Genomic DNA, 26,973 nt, shown 5'->3' with positions numbered 1-26,973 from the left:
GTCATGAACTTGACAATTGCCCTTTTTCTCCTGTGGAGACTGCATCTGAAACACATAGTTTCCATGGAGGAGAGCAGCAGCACCGCAGTGACAAAAGCACTATCCCTACAATGCAGTCTCTTAAAGCCGAGTACAACTGGGATTTCTCACCAGCTTTTCACTCTCCCACCTGGTGTCCAGCCCCTACAGTTCCTGTCTGAGCATGTCGATCCCATGCACCTCTCTATCATCCTCAGTCCTTTAGACATCCCATCTGATCTCTGAAGCCAATGAGAAGTAGTATACAACACTCCATAGAGCAATACACAAAATGCAGTGATGTATGATGGCCAGTAGAGCTTGACCTTGGTGCCAATGGAGCTGTGATTTAAGTAATGTCTGACATTCTAGTTGCTAAGGACACATCTAGTTTTTTGGTCATTGACTCACCAGCAAATAAGACGCCGTCCCTCAGGAAGGGTCCTCCAAAGACAAGGATGAGCTCATCACCGTGATCAGCCTTCACGTAGTCAGGTCTCGTATGAGACAGAAAGCTTGGCGGGTGCTGGTACTCATAGAAGTAGACTGGGAGCCCCGCATCTAATGAGGGTAAGAAGACTGAACGTTAGTTGGCGATGGCTGCGGAGTCATCAGTGATCATTGTTATACATAATGCTATACACTGGCACAACCACAGAGGAAGACGCAATAATTGTATAAGATGGCACTGAGACTTAGGGCTCACACCCACTTGCGTTTTTTTAACGCTACGATATTACAGCGGTTTTTTTTCAGGCGATTGTCAATGGGACTTTCCAATGTTAAAAACATGTCACAAGTTTGCACTTCTGTAATTTTTGTGCAATTCGTTTTTAACATTAGAAAGTCCCATTGACAATCGCGTGAAAAAAATGCGCAAGAAAAACGCAAGTGTGCCGGAGCCCTTAGGGCTCCCACACACTTGCGATTACGGTTTTTGTTAACGCGATTGTCAATGGGACTTTCTATTGTAAAAAAACGCAACACATCAACTGCGCTTTTGGTGCATTGCGTTGCGTTTTTAACATTAGAAAGTCCCATTGACATTCGCGTTAACAAAAAATGCAATCGGAAGTGTGTGGGAGCCCTTAATGTGAGACTGGAAATGTTAAAGGGATTGTGCCAGACAGAAGCTGCTGTCCATACACCCTACTAAGACACATAGTAAAGACTTATAAAACTGTCTAAAAGAAAGTCTTTTTTGCCCCTGACAGCCAATCACAGCGCAGCTTTCATTTTGTATTCTGCTATGGATGACGGGAGTCCAGGACACCATTTTTAATATAATTTCCTTGGCAAGCTGTGAATACTACAACTCCCAGCATGCCCTGACAGTCAGCACCTCTACATATCATCTACAATGGGAACAGATTGTACCTCGATGGCCTTTTGCAATTTGTAGAGCCGGGATAACGAACATTGTATCGCCACATAAATCCAAGAAGCGGTCACGGATCTCCAGCGGATCATCGATGTCACCAAGATACTCATCAATGATGAAGGGAATGGCTTTGGGGTTTGGAGGCTGAAAAACCAACATTAAGGACAATAAGCAGAAGTTCATAGAAAACTAACCGAGAAATGAGAGAACATAAATGTGTTCATCGTATCTCACCATGATGGGAAGATCTCGGAGAGCCAATGCTGCAGCCTCCCGCGTCATTCCTTCCGATATCCCTGGTATATTAAACAACTAAATACAGATGGACATAAGGTGGATATAACATTATTACACAATAATATCGCTGAAGATGTCGCTCCACTTAAATAATAAACTTTCTCAAGCATGTTCCTGCACAGTATTTCATCATTAGAGCAGAAGTTTGTGCTCCAGAGCTGCTCTTCTCAATGTGGTCTCAGTCAGACGAGCACATTTTTCTGGCATGTATTGGCGCATTTTCAAGACGCATCTATTAGAACCGATGCTTTCCAATGAAAATGGGCACATGTCTGTTTTTTACAAGCGTTTGAAATTTGCACCTGCGAAAGATAGAACATGTGAGTGCAAGTCAGCCAATCACGTGATTTGTTTTCTACACGTATTGTACGAATTATTTGCCACACTTATACATGCATGAAAAATTTGCTCGCCTGACTGACCCCAGTAACTGAAAGCAGGAAGTTGCCGACTCTGCATCAGGATGGATCTGCATCAGAGGCTCCAAACAGAACCTCAAGGTGGCTTTACACGGGGCAACTATTGTCCGAAAAGTCACCTGAAAGAGCAAATGTAAGTGGTAGTTCTGTGTGAACATGGCCACCAACCAATCACAGCTCTGGTAGAGGAGAACAATGTTCTCCCATTGAATTCAATGGAGCCGGCAATACAGCCGGCTCCATTGAAAGCTATTGGCTGCCGGTAATTGCTGTAGTAATTTTCAGGGAAGGGCTTCAAATATAAGCCCTTCCCTGAAAAGCATCCAAAAAAGTGTAAAAAATATATATACTCACCTTTTTGCAGCTGCCGGGGATTAGCCGCATCCAGCCGGCTCTTCTCTTGAACTGCTTTCTGTAGTATTCAGCAGGCAGGGATTTAAAATTCCCGCTTGCTGAATGGGCTGCCTCTGATTGGTCCCAGCCCTCAGCCAATCAGAGGCAGCTCTCACTCACCCATTCATGAATTCATGAATGGGTGAGTGAGTACTGCCTCTCATTGGCTGAGCACTGTGACCAATCAGAGGCAGCACTCAGCTGTCATTCAATAGCCGGCTGTATTGCCAGCTCCATTGAATTCAATGGGAGAACATCGTTCTCCTCTGCCAGAGCTGTAGATCAACTGTGGCAGGGCAGGGCAATTTTTTGTGCACATCAGTGTTGCACACAAAAAAATTGCGCGAAAAGTCACCCATGTGACTAAGCCCTAAGGCCCATTTAGACACAATGATTATCGCTCCAAATTCGCTCAAAAGATAATCATTGTGAGCATTTACACGGCTAGATGATCGCTCCAAATTAACTCAAACGGCAGTTTGAGTGACAGTTTTGAGCATTTACGTTGCATAAGCCCTTAAGTAGCTAATAGGCTACTTAAGAGCTTATTAGTGTGTAAATGAAGGCTCCCCCTGTATACAGAAGACAACTAGAGCGCTGTCTTCTGTATACAGCTGCTGTATTCTCGGAACGCTCAGCTGGTATACAGCTGAGCGCTCCGAGCGGAGTATGCAGAAGACAGCTGGAGTGCTGTCTTGTGTACACAGCTCCTTTCTTCTCCATGCTTTCAGCTGGTGTCCTGCTGAGAACTGCCAGCGGGATACCAGCTGAGAGAATCTTATCAGTTCTACCGGCTGAGATATCAGACTACACCGCTAATAAGAGTCATCGTTCATTTCTAAAAAACTAGAAATGAGTGATGAACGAACAGTGCACAAAAAGTGCACGATGGCCGTGCATTTAAAAAAAACGAGTTGTATACCTACCATTGGTATCACCCAGCTAAATTCATGATTATTCATTCCAACGATAAACGGGACCTTGTTGACTTCCTTGTCAGCCAACATCTCCTCTACTGGTTTAGGTAGGAAGACACCATCCACATGAACAGGAAGAGGCGTCAGGCCCTGCAGAGACAGCAAATGAAATATACAGAACATTGACCCCATCATACATAGCGAGTAGAGATAAGCGAGCACACTCGTCCGAGCTTGATGCTCGTTCGAGCATTAGGGTACTCGAGATGCTCGTTACTCGAGACGAACACCACGTGGTACTCAAGTCAATTGCCTGTCCATCATTTGAGGTACATATGTTACGGCTTTTCTGCCCGCTGTCCATGCGAGTAGCAGTTATCTACCGCCCCCCAGGTGCTCCTCGCCTATTTTTGGACCACTTTGCCGCCTGGCTCCCCCATTTCCTATCCTGCGAAATCCCAACCCTCATCTTAGGCGATTTTAACATCCCCACTAATGACCCCAACTCCCCATCTGCCTCTAAGCTTCTTTCACTTACCTCCTCCCTTGGTCTCTCTCAATTCACCGCCTCTCCCACTCACAGGGATGGCAACACTCTTGATCTGGTCTTCTTCCGTCTCTGCTCTGCTTCCAACTTCACTAACTCCCCTCTCCCGCTCTCAGATCATAACCTCCTCTCTTTCTCTGTCACGCTCCCTAACATCTCTCCACACCCACCTACCTACCGTACCTATAGGAACTTTGAGGCCATACACACCCAAGACTTTGCTAAGTCCCTACAGTCCTCTCTGTCCCTTATCTTTCTCCTCACCTGCCCCAACCTGGCTGCCGATCGCTACAACACCATTCTCAAACATGCCCTGGATGAAGCGGCTCCCCCCAGGATCCAAGCCATCCGATGTAGAACGCGCCAACCCTGGCTCACGCCTCAAACGCGCTTTATCCGGCGGTGCTCTAGAAGTGCTGAACGGCTGTGGAGGAAGTCGCAAACATCCGCAGACTTTCTCCACTACAAATTCATGCTCAGAACCCACAACCTCGCTCTCCATCATGCCAAACAAGTCTACTTCACCTCTCTCGTCTCCTCATTATCGCACAACCCTAAGCGGCTCTTTGATACTTTTCACTCCCTTCTCAGCCCTAAACCGCAGCCCCCTGTGACGGATCTCAGTGCTGTAGAGCTGGCTGCCTATTTCAAAAAGAAAATTGATGACATCCATCAGGAAATACCTTCCCAATCCCAGACTAGCCCTGACCCTAGTCTTGTCAGCACTGCATCTAGCTCCTGCTCACTGTCTGTACTCAGACCAGCGACAGAGGAAGAAGTCTCCAAACTGCTCTTCTCTGCTCGCCCCACCACCTGCGCTAGAGACCCCCTCCCCTCACACCTCCTCCGATCCCTCTCCCCAGTGGTCATCTCCCATCTCACCACTATATTCAACCTCTCTCTGACCTCTGGCATCTTTCCCTCTTCTTTCAAACACACCATCATATCCCCACTGCTAAAGAAGCCGACTCTTGACGCGACTGACGTTGCCAATTACCGACCCATCTCAAACCTCCCCTTTATCTCCAAACTACTAGAATGGCTGGTTTACTCCTGCCTTGTAAGCTATCTATCAGAGAACTCTTTCCTCGACCCCCTACAGTCTGGCTTCCGACCCCAACACTCAACAGAAACTGCCCTTACAAGGGTATCAAACGACCCACTGACAGCCAAATCGAGGGGCGACTATTCCCTACTGATCCTCCTTGACCTCTCCGCAGCATTTGACACTGTCAACCACAAACTCCTCCTCAGTATGCCTCACTTCATCGGCCTAAAGGACACCGCTCTCTCCTGGTTCTCCTCCTACCTATCTGACCGCTCCTTCAGTGTCTCCTTTGCTGGTTCTACCTCTCCTTCCCTTCCCCTTGCTGTTGGGGTCCCCCAAGGCTCGGTCCTCGGCCCCCTCCTTTTCTCTATTTACACAGCCCCTGTTGGACAAATCATCAGGAGCTTTGGCCTCCAATACCACCTCTATGCTGATGACACCCAGCTATACACCTCTTCCCGTGACATCTCTGCACCTTTCCTCCAAAACATCACCAACTGTCTGTCTGCCATCTCCAACACTATGTCCTCTCTTTACCTAAAACTAAATCTCTCTAAAACTGACTTACTGGTATTTCCACCTTCCACTAACCGACCTCATCCTGACATCTCCATCTCAGTGTGTGGCACCACCATAACTCACAAGCAGCATGCCCGCTGCCATGGGGTCATATCCGACTCCGATCTCTCATTTACCCCATACATCCAATCTGTGGCCCGAACCTGTCAGCTACTCCTCAAGAACATTGCAAGAATCCACTCTTTTCTCACCATAGACACGCTGAAAATGCTTATTGTTGCCCTCATCCACTTACGGCTCGATTATTGCAACTCGTTGCTGATCGGCCTCCCCTGCACTAGACTCTACCCTCTCCAATCCATCCTGAATGCAGCAGCCAGGCTCATCTTCCTGTCCAGCCGCTACTCGGACGCCCCTGCCCTGCGCTGGTCACTGCACTGGCTGCCCGTTAAATACAGAATTCAATTTAAACTTACTACCCTAATCCACAAAGCCCTCCACAGTGCAGCGCCCCCCTATATTGCCTCCTTCATCTCAATCTATCACCCAGCCCGGGCTCTCCGCTCGGCAAACGAAACTAGACTGCACACCCCTCTAATTCGAACTTCTCACTCCCGCCTCCAAGACTTCTCCAGAGCAGCACCAGCCCTCTGGAACGCACTACCAAAGGATACCCGGGCAATCCAGGACTTGAAAAACTTCAGGCGTGCTCTAAAAACTCACCTCTTCAGGGAGGCATACCGCATTCTCTAAACAAACTCCTGTACACGCTGCCTGATAACATGCTCCCTGACCTACTGACTGCAATCCCTGCTAGCTGTCATAAACTGCCCCTGCAGTCACACCGATTCTGCCAAATATCTGACCATTGTCTATGTGTATAGAATCCCTAACTCTCCACCCCGCCATACCGCGCACATCTCCAGCCATGTTACCTTCTGTATCACCCCATTACTTGTAGTATGTAAGCTCGTTGGAGCAGGACCCTCACTCCTATTGTTTCCACCAACTGATTACGATTGTAACTGCTGTTCTGTAATGTTTGTACTTTTGTCTTTCTGTATCCCCTGTCTATGTAAGCGCTGCGGAATATGTTGGCGCTATACAAATAAAGATTATTATTATTTATTAATTGCATTTCCTTCCCCGCATGTTTAGCACCATTTTCTAGCCAATAGACATGCGTGGAAGGCATTAGCACTTCCGGCTGTGACATGCCAGCCCTATCCTACCACACAGCAGTGAGTGGCTGGCGAGATCAGGTGACCGCCGAGTGCTGCTGCTGATATAGGGAAAGTGTTAGTGTAGGATCCTGTCTTCAAGAACCCCAACGGTCCTTCTTAGGGCTACTCCTTATCGTGTGCATTACTGTTGTGGCTGGCTGGGAGCAGTAGAGCACCAGGTTTTTTTTTAAGCATCTCGGGCTGTGCAGGCCATTTCAGCTATAGCGTTCTCAGTCTGCAGTGAATTACGCAGAGTTTAGGGACAGAGTTGCCTATATAGGGAAAGTTTTACAGGACTCCTGATCCTCTGTGCAAGAACCCCAACGGTCCTTCTTAGGGCTACATCTCACCGTGTGCATTATAGTTGTGGCTGGCTGGGAGCACTAGTGCACCAACTTTTGTATTACGCACCTAGGCCTGTTCCCAGCCTTTCAGTTATAGCGTTCTCAGCCTGCAGGCCTTACAATGAGTTCTCACAGTGAAACAGTACTCTACTATTTTCTGGGCCACTGCAAAGTATTTCAGCTCTGCAGAGCATCTAACAATACCCTTTCCTTGGTGGGGTTGAAGTAGCCGCAGTTACCAGCACTATCCACTGGCTTTAGAGTCTTCTCCCACTCCATACAGACTCTCTTATCTACAAGTCTCTGTGAGCGGTAAATTACCCCTAAGTATCAGCACAAGACAGCGGGTTAATTTTTTCAAGTCACAGCATAGAGCCTCCGCTATCTACAAGTCTCTGTGTGCGGTGAATTAAGGCCCAGTTGTCAGCGCTGTACAGTGGGGTAATTTATTTGGGCCCTGCTCTATTCTTAATCCGCCATGATGAGGAGTAGGGGTAAGGGTTGAGGACGTGGACACGGATGCGGGCATCCAAGTGAGGGTGTGGGCACAGGCCAAGTTCCTGGGCATGGTGAATCAAAGCCGGCTGCTAATGAATTAGGAGAGGCCAGTTCCTGGCCTCCCCAGCTTCATATCACAATTTGCGGGTTCGCGTGGTAGACCTTTATTACAAACAGAGCAGTGCGAGCAGGTCCTGTCGTGGATGACAGAAAACGCGTCCAACAATGTATTGACCACCCAGTCTTCTACGCAGTTCACTACTCCCGGCCTAGGGACTGCAACTCTCAATCCTCTGGCTGCTGCTCCTCCTTCCTCCCAGCCTCCTCACTCCATGAAAATAACATATTCTGAGCACCCCGGCTCCCAGGAACTGTTCTCGGGTCCCTGCCATGAGTGGGAAAAAATGGTTCCTCTCTCACCTGAAGAGTGTGTCGTGACCGATGCCCAACATTTGGAAAGTTCCCAGAGTCCGGGTGATGAGGCTGGGGACTTCCGGCAACTGTCTCAAGAACTTTCAGTGGGTGAGGAGGATGAGACACAGTTGTCTGTCAGTATGGTAGTAGTAAGGGCAGTAAGTCTGAGGGAGGAGCGCACAGAGGATTCAGAGGACGAGCTGCTGGACGATGAGGTGACTGACCCCACCTGGTTTGCTAAGCCTACTGAAGACAGGGCTTCAGAGGGGGAGGCAAGTGCAGCAGCAGTACAGATTGGAAGAGGCAGGGGAGTGGCCAGGGGTAGAGGCAGGGCCAGAGCGAAGAATCCACCAACTGTTTCCCAAAGCACACCCTCGCGCCAAGCCTCCGTGCAGAGGGCTAGGTGTTCAAAGATGTGGATGTTTTTTAGTGAGAGCGCGAACAACCAACGAACAGTGGTGTGCAACCTGTGTCGCACGAAGATCAGCCGGGGAGCCACCACTACCAGCCTCACCACCACCAGCATGCGCAGGCATATAATGGCCAAGCACCCCACAAGGTGGGATGAAGGACATTCACCACCTCCGGGTCACACCACTGCCTCTCACCCTGTTCCCCAACCTGCCACACAGATCCAATCCCCCTCTCAGGACACAGGCACGAGCGCCTCCCGGCCTGAACCCACAGTCTCACCTCCACCGTCCTCCACTCCATCCAGCAATGTCTCTCAGCGCAGCGTTCTGCTGTCGCTAACACAAGCGTTGGAGCAAAAGCGCAAATACGCCGCCATCCACCCGCACGCACAAGCTTTAAACGTGCACATTGCCAAATTAATCAGCCTGGAGATGCTGCCATACAGGCTTGTGGAAACAGAGGCTTTCAAAAACATGATGGCGGGAGCGGTCCCACGCTACTCGGCCCTCAGTCGCCACTATTTTTCCCGGTGTGCCGTCCCAGCCCTACACCAGCACTTCTCCCGCAACATAAATCGTGCCCTCACCAATGGGGTTACTGGGAAGGTCCACTTAACCACGGACACATGGACAAGTACTGGCAGGCAGGGCCACTATATCTCCCTGACGGCACATTTTGTGAACTTAGTTGAGGCTGGGACCGAGTTAGAGCCTGGGACCGCACACATCCTACCCACACCCAGAATACCGGGTGCTACCTCGGTGCTGGTATCTGTGGCGTTTTATGCCACCTCCTCCAAACCCTCCCTCTCCTCCTCCTCCGCCACGTCTACCTCTCAATTAAAAAGTGTGAGCACATTGCCAGCAGTCGGTAGCGCGCGGCACCGCAGCACAGCGGTGTGCAAGCGTCAGCAAGTCGTTCTGAAACTAATCAGCCTATGTGGCAAGAGGCACACGGCCACCGAGCTGTTGCAGGATCTGATAGAGCAGACTGACCTCTGGCTTTCGCTGCTGAGCCTCCAACCGGGCATGGTCGTGTGTGACAACAGCCGTAACCTGGTGGCGGCTCTGCAGCTCGGCAGCCCCACATACGTGCCCACGCCTGGCCCACGTCTTCAATCTAGTGGTTCAGCGGTTTCTGAAAAACTACCCCCACTTGTCTGACCTGCTCGACAAGGTGCGCCACGTCTGCGCACATTTCCGCAAGTCCACCACGGACGCTGCCACCCTGAGGACCCTGCAACATTGGTTTCAGCTGCCAGAGCACCGACTGCTGTGCGATGTGCTCACACGCTGCACATGTTGGCCAGGCTGTACGAGCAGCGTAGAGCAATAGTGGAATACCAGCTGCAACATGGCGGCGGAGTGGTAGTCAGCCTCCCCAATTCTTTACTGAGGAGTGGGCATGGATGGCAGACATCTGCCAGGTCCTTGGAAACTTTGAGGAGTCTACCCAGATGGTGAGCGGCGATGCGGCCATCATTAGTGTTACCATCCTGCTGCTTTGCCTGCTGAGAAGTTCGCTGCTAAGCATAAAGGCCGACGCTTTGCGGTTGGAACAGGAGATGGGGATGACAGTATGTTGCTGGATAGCCAGACCACCCTCATGTCTATATCTCATCACGTTTTTGAGCAGGAAGGGGAAGAGACAGCTGGCCACACTGCAGAGGGTATCCATGCTGCTTGCCTCTCATCTATTCAGCGTGTATGGGCTGAAGAGGAGGAGGAGGGGGATCCTGAAAGTCATCTTCCTAGTGAGGACAGCGATGTGTTGCGTATTGGGACCCTGGCACACATGGCTGACTTCATGTTAGGCTGCCTTTCCCGTGACCCTCACGTTAGATGCATTCTGGCCAACACTGATTACTGGGTGTACACCCTTCTAGACCCACGGTATACAGAGAACCATTCCATTCTCATTTCCAAAGAGGAAAGGGGTACGAGAGTGATGCAATACCACAGGGCCCTGGTGGAAAAAGTAATGCTAAAGTTCCCATCTGACAGCGCTAGTGGCAGAAGACCCAGTTCAGAGGGCCGTGTAGCAGGGGTGGCATGGGGATCAGGCAGCATGTCCAGCGCAGACAGGGGAACACTCTCAAAGGTCTTTGCCAGCTTTATGGCTCCCCAGCAAGACTGTGTCACCACTCCCTAGTCAAGGCTGAGCCAGAGGGACCACTGTAAAAAGATGGTAAGGGAGTATGTAGCTGATCGTACCACTGTCCTCCGTAATGCCTCTGCTCCCTAGAACTATTGGGTGTCAAAGCTGTACGCCCTAGAGGTCCTGGCCTGCCCTGCCGCTAGCGTCCTGTCAGAGAGGGTGTTTAGTGCGGCCGAGGGAATCATCATGGATAAGTGTACCCGCCTGTCAACTGCCACTGCCAACATGCTTACACTCATAAAGATGAACAAAGGCTGGATTTCCCCAGACTTCTCTTCTCCACTGGCGGAAAGCAGTGGAACCTAATGATTCTTTTTGCTGCAACAGGAGAAAAAATGCATCCTCTATCACCACAAAAAGGGGGAATTAGCTTTGTCAATCACTCTTGGATATTATTACTCCTCCTCCTAAAACAGCATGTCATCACGATGAACTGCCAATTTTTCTGTGGCCCAAAAGGATCTGCTTACAATTTTTTTTTACAATTTTTCAAAGTTTCAAAAGTATTTATACTTTAACAGAAACCAATTTTTTTCACAGGGCTGCCTCCAGGCTCTGTTACAAATTAAGCAACAGCGAGCTGTATCTTTAAAAAATGTTTATGGGTTTCACCTGCCCTCGCGATTCAGCAATTTTTCAGGGGTACGCTTATACTCTTGGTACACCAATTTTTCAGGCCCTTGCCTATACTGTTATCTAACTAATTTTTCCAGCCTTCGCCTACACTCATGGTAACCACATTTTTCAGGGATTCGCCTATACTCTTGGTACACCAATGTTTCTGGGGTTCGCCTATACTCTTGCTACAGAAATGTTACAGGGGTCTGCCTATACTCTTGCTACAGAAATGTTACTGGGGTCCGCCTATACTCTTGCTACAGAAATGTTACAGGGGTCCGCCTATACTCTTGCTACAGAAATGTTACTGGGGTCCACCTATACTCTTGCTACAGAAATGTTACAAGGGTTGGCCTATACTCTTGCTACATTAATGTTACAGGGGTCCGCCTATACTCTTGCTACAGAAATGTTACTGGGGTCCATTTATAGTTTTGCTACAGAAATGTTACAGGGGTTCGCCTATATTCTTGCTACAGAAATGTTACAGGGGTCCACCTATACTCTTGCTACATAAATCTTACTGGGGTCGACCTATACTCTTGCTACATAAATGTTACTGGGGTCCACCTATACTCTTGCTACAGAAATGTTACAGGGGTCCACCTATACTCTTGCTACATAAATGTTACTGGGGTCCACCTATACTCTTGCTACATAAATGTTACAGGGGTTCGCCTATACACTTGGTACTGAAAGGTTTGAGGGGTTAACCTATACTCTTGCTACAGAAATGTTATTGGGGTCCGCCTATACACTTGCTACTAAAAGGTTTGAGGGGTTCGTCTATACTCTTGCTACAGTAATGTTACTGGGGTCTGCCTATACTCTTGCTACAGAAATGTTACTGGGGTCCGCCTATACTCTTGCTACAGAAATGTTACAGGGGTCCACCTATACTCTTGCTACATAAATGTTACTGGGGTCCACCTATACTCTTGCTACATAAATGTTACAGGGGTTCGCCTATACTCTTGCTACATAAATGTTACTGGAGTCCGCCTATACACTTGGTACTGAAAGGTTTCAGGGGTTAACCTATACTCTTGCTACAGAAATGTTACTGGGGTCTGCCTATACTCTTGCTACAGAAATGTTACTGGGGTCCGCCTATACTCTTGCTGCAGAAATGTTACAGGGGTTGGCCTATACTCTTGCTTCATTAATGTTACAGGGGTCCGCCTATACTCTTGCTACATTAATGTTACAGGCTTCCGCCTATACTCTTGCTACAGAAATGTTACTGGGGTCCATTTATAGTTTTGCTACAGAAATGTTACAGGGATTCGCCTATACTCTTGCTACAGAAATGTTACAGGGGTCCACCTATACTCTTGCTACAGAAATGTTACTGGGGTCCGCCTATACTCTTGCTACAGAAATGTTACTGGGGTCCATTTATAGTTTTGCTACAGAAATGTTACAGGGGTTCGCCTATATTCTTGCTATAGAAATGTTACAGGGGTCCACCTATACTCTTGCTACAGAAATGTTACTGGGGTCCACCTATACTCTTGCTACATAAATGTTACAGGGGTTCGCCTATACTCTTGCTACATAAATGTTACTGGAGTCCGCCTATACACTTGGTACTGAAAGGTTTGAGGGGTTAACCTATACTCTTGCTACAGAAATGTTATTGGGGTCCGCCTATACACTTGCTACTGAAAGGTTTGAGGGGTTCGTCTATACTCTTGCTACAGAAATGTTACTGGGGTCTGCCTATACTGCCGGTGGTTTCCCATTGCGGTGTTCAGCTGCCTGACACATACACAGAATGAAGTGTGTGGGGACACATGGATTTCCCATAGCTATTTATCTCACGGCACCTTGGGTCACACAAGGTGGAGGCTGGGACCAAGCCTGACCCAGGGCCCGCTCACGTACTTCCCACACAGAGTATTGCTGGTGCTACCTCGCTCATAGTCTCTCAGCCCTTTTATGCCACATCCTCCTCCTGCTTGGGGTCAGGGGATCAGCGGTGGGCAACATGTATTTTCTCTTGTGTTACCACAGTTATCGGAGACAGTGGTTTGGGCCAAACAAAAGGAGCGTTACTGCATTAACCCCTTCATGACACGGCCTATTTTAGGCTTAAGGACGCAACAATTTTTGGCGGATTTTCTTCTCCGTTTATGAAAAGCCAGAACCTTTTTATTTTTCCGTCGACGCAGCCATGTAAGGGCTTGTTTTTTGCGTGGCGAACTGTAGTTTTTATTGGCATCATTTTTGGGTACATTAACTATATTGTAAAACTTTTTTTTTTTTTTCTTATGATAGCAGGGAGAGAAAACGCATCAATTCTGCCATAGATTTTTTAATTTTTTTTTTACCGCGGTAATCATGCAGCATAAATGAGACAATCCATTTTTTCTGCGTACCGGTATGGTTACAGCAATACCAAAATTCTTACATTTTTTAAAGGTTTTTCCACTTTTCTGCAATAAAAACCCTTTTTTTGGAAATCTTTTTTCTTTTCTAAATCGCTGCATTCAAAGTCCTGTAACTTTTTTTTATTTTTTGATGTACGGAGCTCTATGAGGGCTTATTTTTTGCGAGATGAGCTGTAGTTTTTACTGGTAGCATTTCGGGGTACATACGGCTTTTTTTTATCACTTTTATTGCGTTTTTAGTGAGGCAAAATGTTGAAAATTAGCATTTTGCCTCAGTTTTTTAGCGTTTTTTTGTCATGCACAGTCAAAAGCATGTGCATCTTATTGTACGCGTCGTTACGGATGCGACAATACCAAATATGTGGTGTTTTTTTTTTTTTTTACCTTTTTTTATGTTAATCTGAGAAAAAGCATAAAAAATGTTTTTTTATATATTTTTTTTTTTTACATTTTTTTAATCTTTGTTTTTTTTACAACATTTGTGTCCCTCTGAGGGACTTTGACCACTGCCCTGATGATCGCTGTCATAAGGCATGGCAGAGCTACTGCTCTGCCATGCCTTATCGCTTATACAGCGATCCCAGGCACTGGTAACACAGGACGCCAGTGTCTGGCGTCCTGTTACCATGGCGATAGGCCAGGCTCTCGCGATAACATCGCGAGAGCCGGCCGGAGACACAGAGGGAGTGCGCTCCCTCTGTGAACTCTTTCCCTGCCGCGATCTACTTAGATCGCGGCAGGGAAGGGGTTAACAGCGGGACGCCGGCTGTGATTGACAGCCGGCTCCCGCTGCGGGATAACGCGGGATCATATGTGATCCCGCGCTATCCCCAGGATGTAAGTTTACGCTCTGTTGAGGGAAGTACCCCGCTGCCAGGATGTAAATTTACGTCCTGCAGCGGGAATGGGTTAATGAGACGTTCACAGCTGCACTAGCATCCAAGTCCGCTTGAGGCCCACGATTACTGAGGGTGTGGGCAGAGGCCAAGGTCCTAGGAGGGAAGAATCAACTGCACCAGGTTTAGCCTGTGGAATTTCTTTGTGGTTCATCCAGTCTTTGTAGCGATGAAAGCAACCGTAACTGATTTAAAGAGACGTTCACAGCTGTACTAGCATCCGCGTCCGCTTTATGCCCACAATTACTGTGGGTGTGAGCCGAGGCCGAGGTCCTTGGCGGTGTGAGCTGCCTTGCTTGGGCGCTCTGATTTCTTCATGTGTAATACCGTCTTTGAGTTTCATGGGCTTGCCTATGCTGTCCGTGCACAGAGATTTCCCATTGCGTTGTTTTACCTGTCTGGCAGAAATACACTGACTGACTTGGCTAGGGTGCAGACGGCTTTCCCATTGCGGTGTTTTATCTATCTGGCACAAATACACTGAATGACTAGGGCAGAAGTGTGGGCCGAGGTCCTGGGCGGGGTGAAACTCTGCCATGTTTGGGCACTCTCTTTTCTTCATGTTTAATACTGTCTTTGAGTTTCATGGGCTCGCCTATGCTGTGAGTGCACAAAGACTTCCCATTGCGTTGTTTTACCTGTCTGGCGCAAATACACTGACTGACTAGGCTAGTAATGTCGGCCGAGGCCGAGGTCATTGGCAGGCTTAAGCTCTGCCATGTTTGGGCACTCTGATTTCTTCCTGTGTAATACCATCTTTGTGCACTGACAGCATAGGCGAGCACAAGGAACTCAAAGACTTCCCAATGCGGTGTTGAGCTATCTGACACCTACACAGAATGAATTTTGTGGGGACACATGGATTTCCCGTTGTTATGTAACTCGCAGCACCTTGGGTCACACAAGGTGGAGGTTGGTACCGAGCCTGACCCTGGGCCCGCTCACGTGCTTCAGACACAGTATTACTGCATTGTGGAAATGTGTAGAATTGCTTGCACCTGAGTCGCCTTTATGCCCACGTTTGCGGCTCCTGACAATTTTATGATGGAGGTGGCATAGGAGGCAGTATTATAGTAGTTATAGTCTTGTACGTAGGGTGCAGTATTATAGTATTGCTTGTTATGTCATAAATCCCCATTTGTGTTTGTTGTGTACAGCTTTTAGATTAGTTTTTTGTGCACCTTTCTTTTTTATGACCTTTTATATTCAACTAAATAAGCGGCAGTCAATAAGGATCCTTTTAGGATGATGAGTTGTGATCGCCTTTATTATTGTTACAATCGTGTGGGCAAACTAAGCACGGGGTCCACACGATCGTGACCAAGAGAGATGCACGCACATGGGTCCACACGGGTTTCAGCCAAAGTTGCCCTGAACTACAAGGAGGATAACATGGCTCTACCTAAGCGGGGACATCGCCCCAATAAAGGGCGGCCCAGCGGTCTTCGGTTCTGGGCCCTAGCTGATCCTAGGAACCACGCACCAGAACAGGATACATACACATGTCAGGGACAACTGGACAGAGAAAGCTGACACACAGTGCTGGGATCACACCATACAGAAGCCAAAATGCAAACACTAATAGCAGATGATAAGCTGAATATAAATTCCAGGTATTAGTTGACATTTTGATCAAAATATGGAAGCTGGTGGGCCACTTTACAGCTCCTGGCTATACCGCTCGTCCCTACACTAACCAGGAGTCCAGTGACACCAACCTATCTTGCAGCCACCATGCTTAGAACCTGTTCACACCACAAACAGAGACAGAATGAGCACAGAACAGGACTGCTCATACCAGACTACAACATATAGTGCATACAACACGGACTCCACCCAGAGCTCACATGCACACAGATGAAACTCCACAGCAAGTCTAACAGTGTCCTCATACCAGGGGGATAACCAGTCAGCCACCGTGCTGACATAGTAAAACTGTGTCAGGGATCCACCAACTGACACACACACAAGACACAAGACATTTGAAGGCCGCACCTGTCAGGGGAATGGAAGAGGGGGTCTGCATATGATACAGACAAGACTACAGGTGTCCAAACCGTCTTTAGGAAGCAGAGAGACACAACAGACCTACATGGAAACACAGCTCCGAGTGGGAACAAAACAGATACATCCAAACAGTACAAAGACCAGCAACAACTACTCACAGGAGTTGGGTTTATATGTGCTGCAGGCTAAAGGGGATTGGCTGCTGGAGAATACCTCACCCAGCTAGCTCAATCAACCCTCATCTGTGGAGCTGTGCTGCTAGGAACCTTAGTACTACAGATTCCAGCAGCACAAGTAACAATTATAACAAGTGTAACAAGAGTGCATGTCTCCCTCGCAACACAGTTGCTGTGGTAGATCCACGTAACATCACCCAGGCTGTGAAAGGGACTAGAAAATGAATTCATAATCCCAAGTATATCTGAGGTGGTTCAGAACTGAGATCACATGAGGGAGAAAAGGCCAGGAGCTTCAGACAGAAAGAAATAACACAGCAAGGTAACTCTAGCCCACATATATATAGACCGGGAAATAGCTGCAAAATGAATGAATAAAGGAAAAATCACCAGAGTGGCCCTTTAACAATGACGTGAATCCTACAGCATCCAATCTACTGCAGCACCTGGAATCAGGTGAGGACAATAATAAAGAAGAGAATTAGCTTAAATGAAATTGAGCAATTTATGTGATTTGGATGCCAAAAATTGCTGTTTGGAGCTTAGGCCTAAAGGTTTCCCAAGAAAGGTACTACCGTATCATGACACAACACCTACCATTGCTTTGGCAATAACCATAATCCCGTCCTCTGACTTCTTCTTCAGACAGTCGGCTATGGAAGCCAAATCACAGCCCGATATCTCCGCTACTACCTGCAGGGCAAAACGGATATTATATTCAGATATTACATGTAGTCATTTCAGGACTGGTTGTTGGGTTCATGTCATTAATTCTCACTCCCTCAGTGATACTCCCAACCATCTTGGATCCAGTGGGACTGTCTCAAATTTTGGGTGCCGCCCGAGGAAGTCCAATGAGTGCCTTGATATCCCAGCATGGGAGATAAGCATCAGTTATGCTAAAACATCCAAGTAGGAAAAGGATATGTTAAAAATGCACTTTAAAGGTTGTGATTTGTGAAGGTTGTTCATCCATCCGTTATTTCCTCGACTCCCCCCATTAATATGAACACGTTGCTCAGCCAAACATGAGGGTCGTTTCTAGGGTGGTTAAAAGGGTTTTCTGGACAGACATTGTTAATAATTAGAGATGAGCGAACGTACTCGGATAGGCACTACTCGTCCGAGTAATGTGCCTTATCCGAGTACCACCCCGCTCGTGCTGAAAGATTCGGGACGCGCTGCGGAGCGGGGAGCTGCAGGGGAGAGCGGGGAGGAACGGAGGGGAGATCTTTCTCTCCTTCTCTCCCGCCCGCTCTGCCCCGCTCCCCGCCGCAACTCACCTGTCAGCAGCGGAGCGCCCCGAATCTTTCAGCACGAGTAGAGCGGTACTCGGATAAGGCACATTACTCGGACGAGTAGTGCCTATCCGAGTACGTTCGCTCATCTCTATTAATAATCTATCCATAGAACAGGTCATAAATAGCAGTTAGACAGGAGTCTAATGCTTGGGGGTCCCTGCTGATAAGAGCTGCTGTCAACCAGCTGGAAAGCTCATAACACTGCCTATTCGGCAGTGGTCAGGTTTGGTATTGAAGCACTCTGTCATTGAAGTGAATGGGAGAGAGCTGCAATACTGAACCAGACCACTGCCCAACAGACAGTTTTATGAGCTTTCTGGTCTGCTGACAGCAGCTCTTATCTGTTTGGCACCGATCCCGAGCAATGAACCCCTAATCCCCAAGAAAACCCCTTTAATGGACTGTTAGCCGCCCTTACATTTTTATCAAACAGTTTTATCCTTCACCGACTGAAAAATCCCATGACTGTTCCTCTCGAGAATAAACAATGGGTGCAGAGGTCCTCCTTCTAGATAGAACACACTTACGTTTTGGGGGTGGATGAGATCTTCAGACTTGCTGGCCACAAAGTATGGCATTGTTATAGCTCCGCTCTCAGCGATGGCGCGGTGAAATAAACCTTTGGATAGGGGAGAAAGCACCTAGAAGAGGAGACATTTGGGTTATACTCATCACAGCCCTTGGATTGGGCACATTTACTATTACTTTTGATACAATGTACGGTATTCTGCATACGGCCCGAACCGCGGCAGAACAAACCAACAGGACCGATTCCAATCATAGAACTATATGAAGGGCTAACTCTACAGGCATTATTATACTATATACTGTGGATAGGAAAGCTCCTTTATGAGGTCTGTCTGCAGACACAGGTGATAGGCGCTCCGTGTGGGAGGAAACACCAGACAGAGCTTACCAGAGCCGAGACGCTGATCGCTCCAGCAGATTCCCCAAATATAGTGACAGATGAGGGGTCACCACCGAATGCTGCAATGTTTTCTTGTATCCATTGGAGGGCGGCTACTTGGTCCTTAAGCCCATAATTCCCAGGCAAGTGGTTATCTGTGGTACTGAAATAAGAGGAAAAGGTACATTTTTTAAGATGATGGAGCCTGAAGCCCATGTCCATGTCCGATCACCAATTCACATATCAAATTAACCAACATAAACATTACTTATCCTGACTCTGCATTACATCCTGTATTATACTCCAGAGCTGCACTCACTATTCTGCTGGTGGAGTCACTGTGTACATACATTACTTATCTTGCACTGATCCGTAGCTATATTTTGTCTTATACTCCAGAGCTGCAGTCACAATCATGCAGGCTTCAGAGCTGAAATCTCCAAGCATTTCTTGCTTGGTGAGTGCCACAACAGAGCTGGCTATGGTGATATAAATTCTGAGAAACACCTTCTATATACCAGACACTGTACAGAATATAAGGTAGAATATAGTAACTGCCCCTGAACAGCAAAAACTCAGCTAAGTTTGTTAAGAAAGTGGCTGACAACAAGCTAGATGACTGTTTCCAATAACAGCCAGCACAATTGGAAAGGTTGCTCTGTAGCAGAACACTAATCTATTTCAGCCTTTGGGAAAATTATTCCTAGCTGTATACCAGCTGAGCGCTCTGAGAACACAGCAGCTGTCTTCTGTATACAATGGGACCCTTCATTTACACACTAATAAGCTCTTAAGTAGCTAATTAGCTACTTAAGAGCTTATGCAAAGTGAATGTTCAAAACTGTCACTCAAACTGCCATTTGAGTAAATTTTGAGCGATATTCGTTGTGTCTAAATGGGCCTTTATTGCTGACAGCCGGGCGCACAGTCTGCCAAGAGCTTTATATATACTGACCTCCTACCTCGAGACACAATCGCCAGAATCCATTTTTATCACGTCAACGACCAATTTATGCAGGCCTCATGACAAATGTCAGCTCTACCGGCTCCATTCCATAGTGTTACACTGTTTGCCGACCTCTCCGAAGCCACTATAGCAGCAAGGAAAAAGCTGGCTCCTATAACCGCTTTAAAAAACCACGCCATAGATGGGGCTTCCCATAACAGAACTCTACATCAAGAAGCAACAGACCTTCCTCCATCTCTTTGAGTGGTTGCGGAGAGAAGACTTATACAATGTGTAGCAGTGTAAACATGCTTCCGAGAGGGACTATATGTTCTACTCACACCGACACAACACCTACTCCCACATTTATATGTACTTGGCAGCTAAATAGTTATTACCGATGGTGGCACAATGTGAGATAGGGGACATTACTTGGTTGGATCATGCTTCGATCACTCTCTCCCTTCCCCTTCTGCACTCACCCCCAAATACTTTTTTTCTGGAGGAATAATACCTATGTTATGTCCTCCAACACAACATCACCAGCACTGGAAAGTTGCTCACTGAATGTTTCTCTTTCAATTCTTTCTCTTCTACTAGCCCTTCCCTGCTTTGGAACGCACACAAGGCTTTCACAAGGGGCCTTCATTCAACAAACAGCACATTACAAAAAGCAGCGGAACACAACTACATTAGACCTCTTGACTAAAATTTCCACGTTCGCTGCAATTCACAAAGCAGACCCCTCCCTATCAAACCTACTTAAACTACCCTTAAAAAAGGCAAGAACTGAACTACAAGCGCATCCTGCAATAGATTATGGGAACGATCTTAAAAGATTAAAAATGCTACATTATAATTCACATAATAAGGCAAGCCAACTAATGGCCAAGAGAGTCAAAGCAGCAAGAGCAAATTCAAGAACCCCCTACTTAATATCTCAAACAACTAACAACAACATTTTTCAATGATGATGGAGTCATTAGCAGAGGCTATAAGGTCCAACCCTCTTATCAAGGGTTCTCTAGGGGCGAACACGCACAAGATCAACTTATTTGCAGATGATGTAATAATAACCCTAACAGATCCAAAAGCCTCGCTCTCCCATGTGATGTCTACCTTACAACTATTTGGAGCCATCTCTTATTATAAGGTAAACTCTAGCAAGTCACGAATGATGGGTATTCACATACTGAAAACAGATGAGAAGGCTCTACGAATGGCTCTCGCATTTCAATGGTACCCCCTATCCCTACCCTATCTAGGCATAATTTTAACCTCCTCAGTTGACGATTTACCATCGGCAAACTTCCCTCCATTGAAAATACAAAAGGAACCAGACGCTTGGCCATGTTTGAGCCTAGGTGGAAGGGAAGAGTGGTCCTATACAAAATGCTTATTCTCCCCTGCATTTTATACCTCCTTAGAACTATCCATGTGACCATCCCTGAACTCATCTTCTCGACGTTCCACCAACAAATGAATGGATTTATATGGTGGAGAGCGAAACACAGAGTGGCATTTTCTGTTTGAGTAGATGCTTAAAATTTGGGGGTATGGGGTTACCCAGCCTTCGCAATTATTATAAATCCTTTCTGACTGACCAAGGTAGTCATTGGTGCATCATGGAATCAGACAAAATGTGGGCCCTTATTGAATCATCTTTGGTGGGTGTAACCAACTGGATAGCATATTTATTAGCAATCCCAGAAATCCTTACTATGCCCTTCCACAGTGAAAGCTACTCTGCAGGGGGGGGGGGGGGGGAATTCAATATGGTCTAAGATAAACTCGGAACCGAATATGACATCAAAAATTACTTTTCCATTACTTAGCCTGAAATACCTAATACCTGACCTCTCCTTTAACAATTGGCCACATAGAGTAACTTTTCTCAGAGGCAAGACAAATACACAATTCCTTCCTCTGAATACTACACATTTCTACGCATCCATAATTTTTTAGGATTCCATATAATCTTCTCGTCAACTCTACCAAATCACCTCAATGATCTACTAAAATGCAAGTATAACAACACAGAAGAAACTCACAAAATCTATCTACAACTACGTATTTGGCATTCACTTCTTCAAAAAAAAAACTGTCAACTTCCTGAATTGGGAAACAGGCCCGAATTAAAAAATTCACAAATCCACCAATTTTTTGACATTGTCCCCTGCTGTCTCACTACTGGGTTCACATCTCACAGTTTATAACTACCCTGCAACCTTATATTGTAAGAGTAGAACCAGAACTGGCCCTACTCCTTATAGGCATGGGAAATATTCCTCAGAGCCATAGAGTGATTATATCTCATATATTCCATACTTCTCGAATTTTAAAAGCAAGGAACTGGAAATCTGAATATACCCCTTCTATAGCAGAGATGCAGGATGCAGTTTTTTTTTAAACTACATTAATGAGAAATTGATTGCCAACCAAAAGAACAGCTTGGGTCAGTACAGGAAAAACTGGGCAGCTTGGACCAGGATGTTCAAAATGCCGCCTGGATTTGACTAGTCTTCAGCAGGCTCTCCCCCACCCCATTTCTCCTCCCTTCTCCATTTCTCCCACTTTGTGACAGGCTTCGGCTTACACACTTTAAGAAACCAAAAAGTATTTTTTCTTTAACTTGGACATAACTTTCCAATATTCTAAAAACTCTCCTGGAAGGAACAATTTCTACAAATGCAGAATGTCTGTTTATGCGGTACCTCCCAAGGCTGTCAATTTTCCCTCTTCAACCCTATCCTCTCCCCTACCCTCCCTCTACTCCCCTTTCCCCATAAAGTTGTAATATGCATATAATTGGGATTGTTGATGTATATCCATATACATTTGGCTTTGAGTGCATTGTACATTGTGGAACTGCTAATAAAAATTCATTGTTCCAAAAAATTTAAATTATTTAGTTTAGAAGAAAGACGTCTAAGAGGCGACCTAATAACTACATCAGGGGTCAGTACAGAGATCTCTCCCATCATCTATTATACCCAGGACTGTAACAAGGGGGTGCTCTAATAACTATGTATAGATATATCAGGGGTCAGTATAAAGATCTCTCCCATCATCTATTATACCCAGGACTGTAACAAGGGGGCGCTCTAATAACTATCTATAGATATATCAGGGGTCAGTACAGAGATCTCTCCCATCATCTATTATACCCAGGACTGTAACAAGGGGGCGCTCTAATAACTATGTATAGATATATCAGGGGTCAGTACAGAGATCTCTCCCATCATCTATTATACCCAGGACTGTAACAAGGGGCGCTCTAATAACTATGTATAATATATCAGGGGTCAGTATAAAGATCTCTCCCATCATCTATTTATACCCAAGAGTGTAACAAGGGGGCACTCTAATAACTATGTATAATATATCAGGGGTCAGTATAAAGATCTCTACCATCATCTATTTATACCCAGGACTGTAACAAGGGGGTGACCTAATAACTATGTATAGATGTATCACATCTATGTTTGTATTTCTGTTGTAGTATTCTTTTAATTGTAAATTAATCACATCCATGTCTGTGCCTTGACATAAGTATGTATTTATAAATATGCATGTATCTTCGGATCCATTTCGTTATGCCTTGATGAAGGACCCCGAGTAGGTCTGAAAGCTCGCATTAACATCATGTATTTTTGTTAGCCATTAAAAGGTCTCATATCTACAAGATTACTTGGTTTCTCTTTGTGGGAAAAATCACATTTTGCTCTACGGGCTAACACGGTACCAAACCTTTTTCATTATACCTAATGGAGGATACCTGAATGTACCATTCACAAATGGAACTGAAACATCTTCTGAAAAAATTGGCACAACTGGACAGCGACATTTTCTTTTTAACCAGATACAAGAAGAAACATTTAATCCCTAAAGAACTTTGCCTGAGGAATCCCATTCTCCACACCTCTAATACCCTTTATGCACAATGTCTATGCCACAGGACTTCTGAGAGACGGCAGAACCCCCTTATCCATGTCTTCTACGGCACCAATAGATACAAACTTTAAGGAACACACTATACCAAACAAGCAGAATAGAAAAGTATTCAATATTAATATGCAGGAAAGAAGGGCGATCCATGCACTCAAAAACAAGGAGATCACCATTAAGCCTGTAGATAAAGGTGGTGCTATAGTCCTCATGAACACATCAGACTACAGGAAAGAAGCAGGCAGACCAGCTGATAGACACCAGACACTACACAAAAACGGATTAAGACCCGACTCAAAAATATGCAAGGAAATTGAAAAGGGCCATCAGAAGCTTTTGGACTTGATACCAAAGATCCCCAGGATTGGAACATTCTACGTGCTTCCAAAACTACACAAAGCTGGCAACCCAGGGAGGCCAATTATCTCAGGTGTGGGAACCCTCACTGAAGGTGTCCTCAAACCACTAGTGAGAAACACAACCAGCTACTTGCAGGACACCATGGACCCACTGAACAAACTATCAAGTGGAGGTCCACTCCCCGATGGCACCATACTGGCCACCATGGATGTGGAATCCTTATATTCCAACATCCCACATGAAGATGGACTGACCGCCCGCCAGACACACCTTGAGGCCAGAGGGGTTGCCTGTGAATCCGTGTTACAGCTCACAAGATTAATCCTCACACAACTTTTTCTCCTTTGGCAAAGAGATATTCCTGCAACTCATTGGAACTGCCATGGGCAGTAGAATGGCACTGCAATATGTTAACCTTTTCATGGCAAAACCAAAGTGAATTTCTGGCCTCCTGCTCCAGCAAACCATTCGCCTACTTCCGCTACATTGATGACATCATAACCATATGGACCAACACCAAACAAGAACTAATAAAATTTCATGAGAGATTCAATGCATTCTACCGCAACATAAATATGACATTAGGCTACTCATATGCCGAAATCAACTTTTTGGACACCATAAAAATTTCAAACAACTCAATACAGATGTCCCTATACCGAAAACTGATTGATTGGCCCACATACCTCAGATGGGACAGCTTCCACCCTAAACACATCAAAAAGTCCATCGCCTACAGCCAGGCCATCAGATACAACCAGATCTGCTCCAACCCAACAGACAGAGAGGAACATCAATACCATCTTAACAGGACATTTATAAACCAGGGCTACCATCCCACCGCAACTGATGACCAAATCATCAGAGCCACCAGGATACCCAGAAATCAACTACTCCAATACAAAGAGAAGGAAGGAAACAATCGTGTGCCTCCAGTAGTGACCTACAACTCAGAGCTAGAGGTACAAAGGAAAACCGCAAAGAAACTCCATCATACCTACACAAGGATGACCGTCTGAAAACCATATTCCAGGTCCCACCCCTTCTGGGTTACAGGCAACCTCCAAGTCTGAGGAACCTTATAATCAGGAGTGCATTGCCCTCTGACACACAAAAAGGAACTTATCCCTGTAAGGTAAGGAGCTGCAAGACCTGCTGACATGTACGGACCGCGGACAGGATACAGATTCCCAATACACAGCAGGACTATAAGATCCTGGGGACATTCACATTTCACGTCTGATGTTGTGTACCTGATCCACTGTAGTAAATGTCCTGCTGGGGGCCCTCTATGTTTGAGAAACAGGGCAGAAACTGAAAGCGAGGATGAGATCTCTTTTGCCACACAATTAAACAGAAAAAAAAAGATTTCCCTGTGGCGGAGCACTTATCTATTATTCCTGGGACTGTAGCAAGGGGGCGCATTATTAACTATGTATAATAGATCACGTGTCAGTACAGAGATCTCTCCCATCTTCTATTATACCCAGGACTGTAACAAGGGGGCGCTCTAATAACTATGCATCGACATATGAGAGGTCAGTACAGAGATCTCTCCCATCATCTATTATACTCAGGACTGTAACAAGGGGGCGCTCTATTAACTATGAATAGCTATATCAGGGGTCAGTACAGAGATCTCTCCCATCATCTATTATACCCAGGACTGTAAAAAGGGGTGCTCTAATAACTATGTATAGATATATCAGGGGTCAGTACAGGGATCTCTCCCATCATCTATTATACTCAGGACTGTAACAAGGGGGCGCTCTAATAGCTATGTATAGATTTATCAGGGGTCAGTACCGATATCTCTCCCATCATCTATTATACCCGTTACTGTAACAAGGGGGCGCTCTATTAACTATGTATAATATATTAGGGGTCAGTACAGAGATCTCTCCCATCATCTATTATACCCATGACTGTAACAAGGGGGCGCTCTAATAACTATGTATAGATATATCAGGGGTCAGTACAGAGATCTCCCCCATCATCTATTATACCCAGGACTGTAACAAGGGGGCACTCTAATAACTATGTATAGATATATCAGGGGTCAGTACAGAGATCTCCCCCATCATCTATTATACCCAGGACTGTAAAAAGGGGGCGCTCTAATAACTATGTATAATATATCAGGGGTCAGTACAGGGATCTCTCCCATCATCTATTACACCCAGGACTGTAACAAGGAGGCGCTCTAATAACTATGTATAGATATATCAGGGGATAATACAGAGATCTCTCCCATCATCTATTATACCCAGGACTGCAACAAATGGGCGCTCTAATAACTATGTATAATATATCAGGGGTCAGCACAGAGATCTCTCCCATCATCTATTATACCCAGGACTGTAACAAGGAGGCACTCTAATAACTATGTATAGATATATCAGGAGTCAGTACAGATATCTCTCCCATCATCTATTATACCAAGGACTGTAACAAGGGGGCGCTCTAATAACTATGTATAGATATATCAGGGGTCAGTACAGAGATCTCTCCTATCATCTATTATACCCAGGACTGTAACAAGGGGGCGCTCTAATAACTATGTATAATATATCAGAAGTCAGTACAGAGATCTCTCCCATCATCTATTATACGCAGGCCTGTAATAAATGGGCGCTCTAATAACTATGTATAATATATCAGGGGTCAGTACAGAGATCTCTGCCATCATCTATTATACCCAGAACTGTAACAAGGAGGCGCTCTAATAACTATGTATAATATATAAGGGGTCAGTACAGAGATCTCTCCAATCATCTATTATACCCAGGACTGTAACAAGAGGGCGCTCTAATAACTATGTATAGATATATC

At 46.1% G+C, this 26,973-nt stretch overlaps 1 protein-coding gene across 1 annotated transcript in view; it reads right to left on the bottom strand.

Moving 5' to 3' along the window:
- LOC136581971 (fatty acyl-CoA hydrolase precursor, medium chain-like) overlaps nt 1-26,973 on the bottom strand; it is a 43,243-nt gene that overhangs the window by 4,945 nt on the left and 11,325 nt on the right. Inside the window, exons 5-11 of the mRNA XM_066582689.1 lie at nt 18,897-19,050; nt 18,508-18,621; nt 17,277-17,372; nt 3,435-3,575; nt 1,634-1,711; nt 1,396-1,543; nt 430-579 (exon numbers count right to left, since the gene is read on the bottom strand). Of these exons, the coding sequence (XP_066438786.1) occupies nt 430-579; nt 1,396-1,543; nt 1,634-1,711; nt 3,435-3,575; nt 17,277-17,372; nt 18,508-18,621; nt 18,897-19,050 (881 nt within the window). The remainder of the gene's footprint in view (nt 1-429; nt 580-1,395; nt 1,544-1,633; nt 1,712-3,434; nt 3,576-17,276; nt 17,373-18,507; nt 18,622-18,896; nt 19,051-26,973) is intronic.

Source organism: Eleutherodactylus coqui, chromosome 11 (genome assembly GCF_035609145.1).
Source record: "Eleutherodactylus coqui strain aEleCoq1 chromosome 11, aEleCoq1.hap1, whole genome shotgun sequence".
NCBI classification, from domain to species: Eukaryota; Metazoa; Chordata; class Amphibia; order Anura; family Eleutherodactylidae; genus Eleutherodactylus; species Eleutherodactylus coqui.
This window is presented reverse-complemented; position numbering and strand designations above follow the sequence as displayed.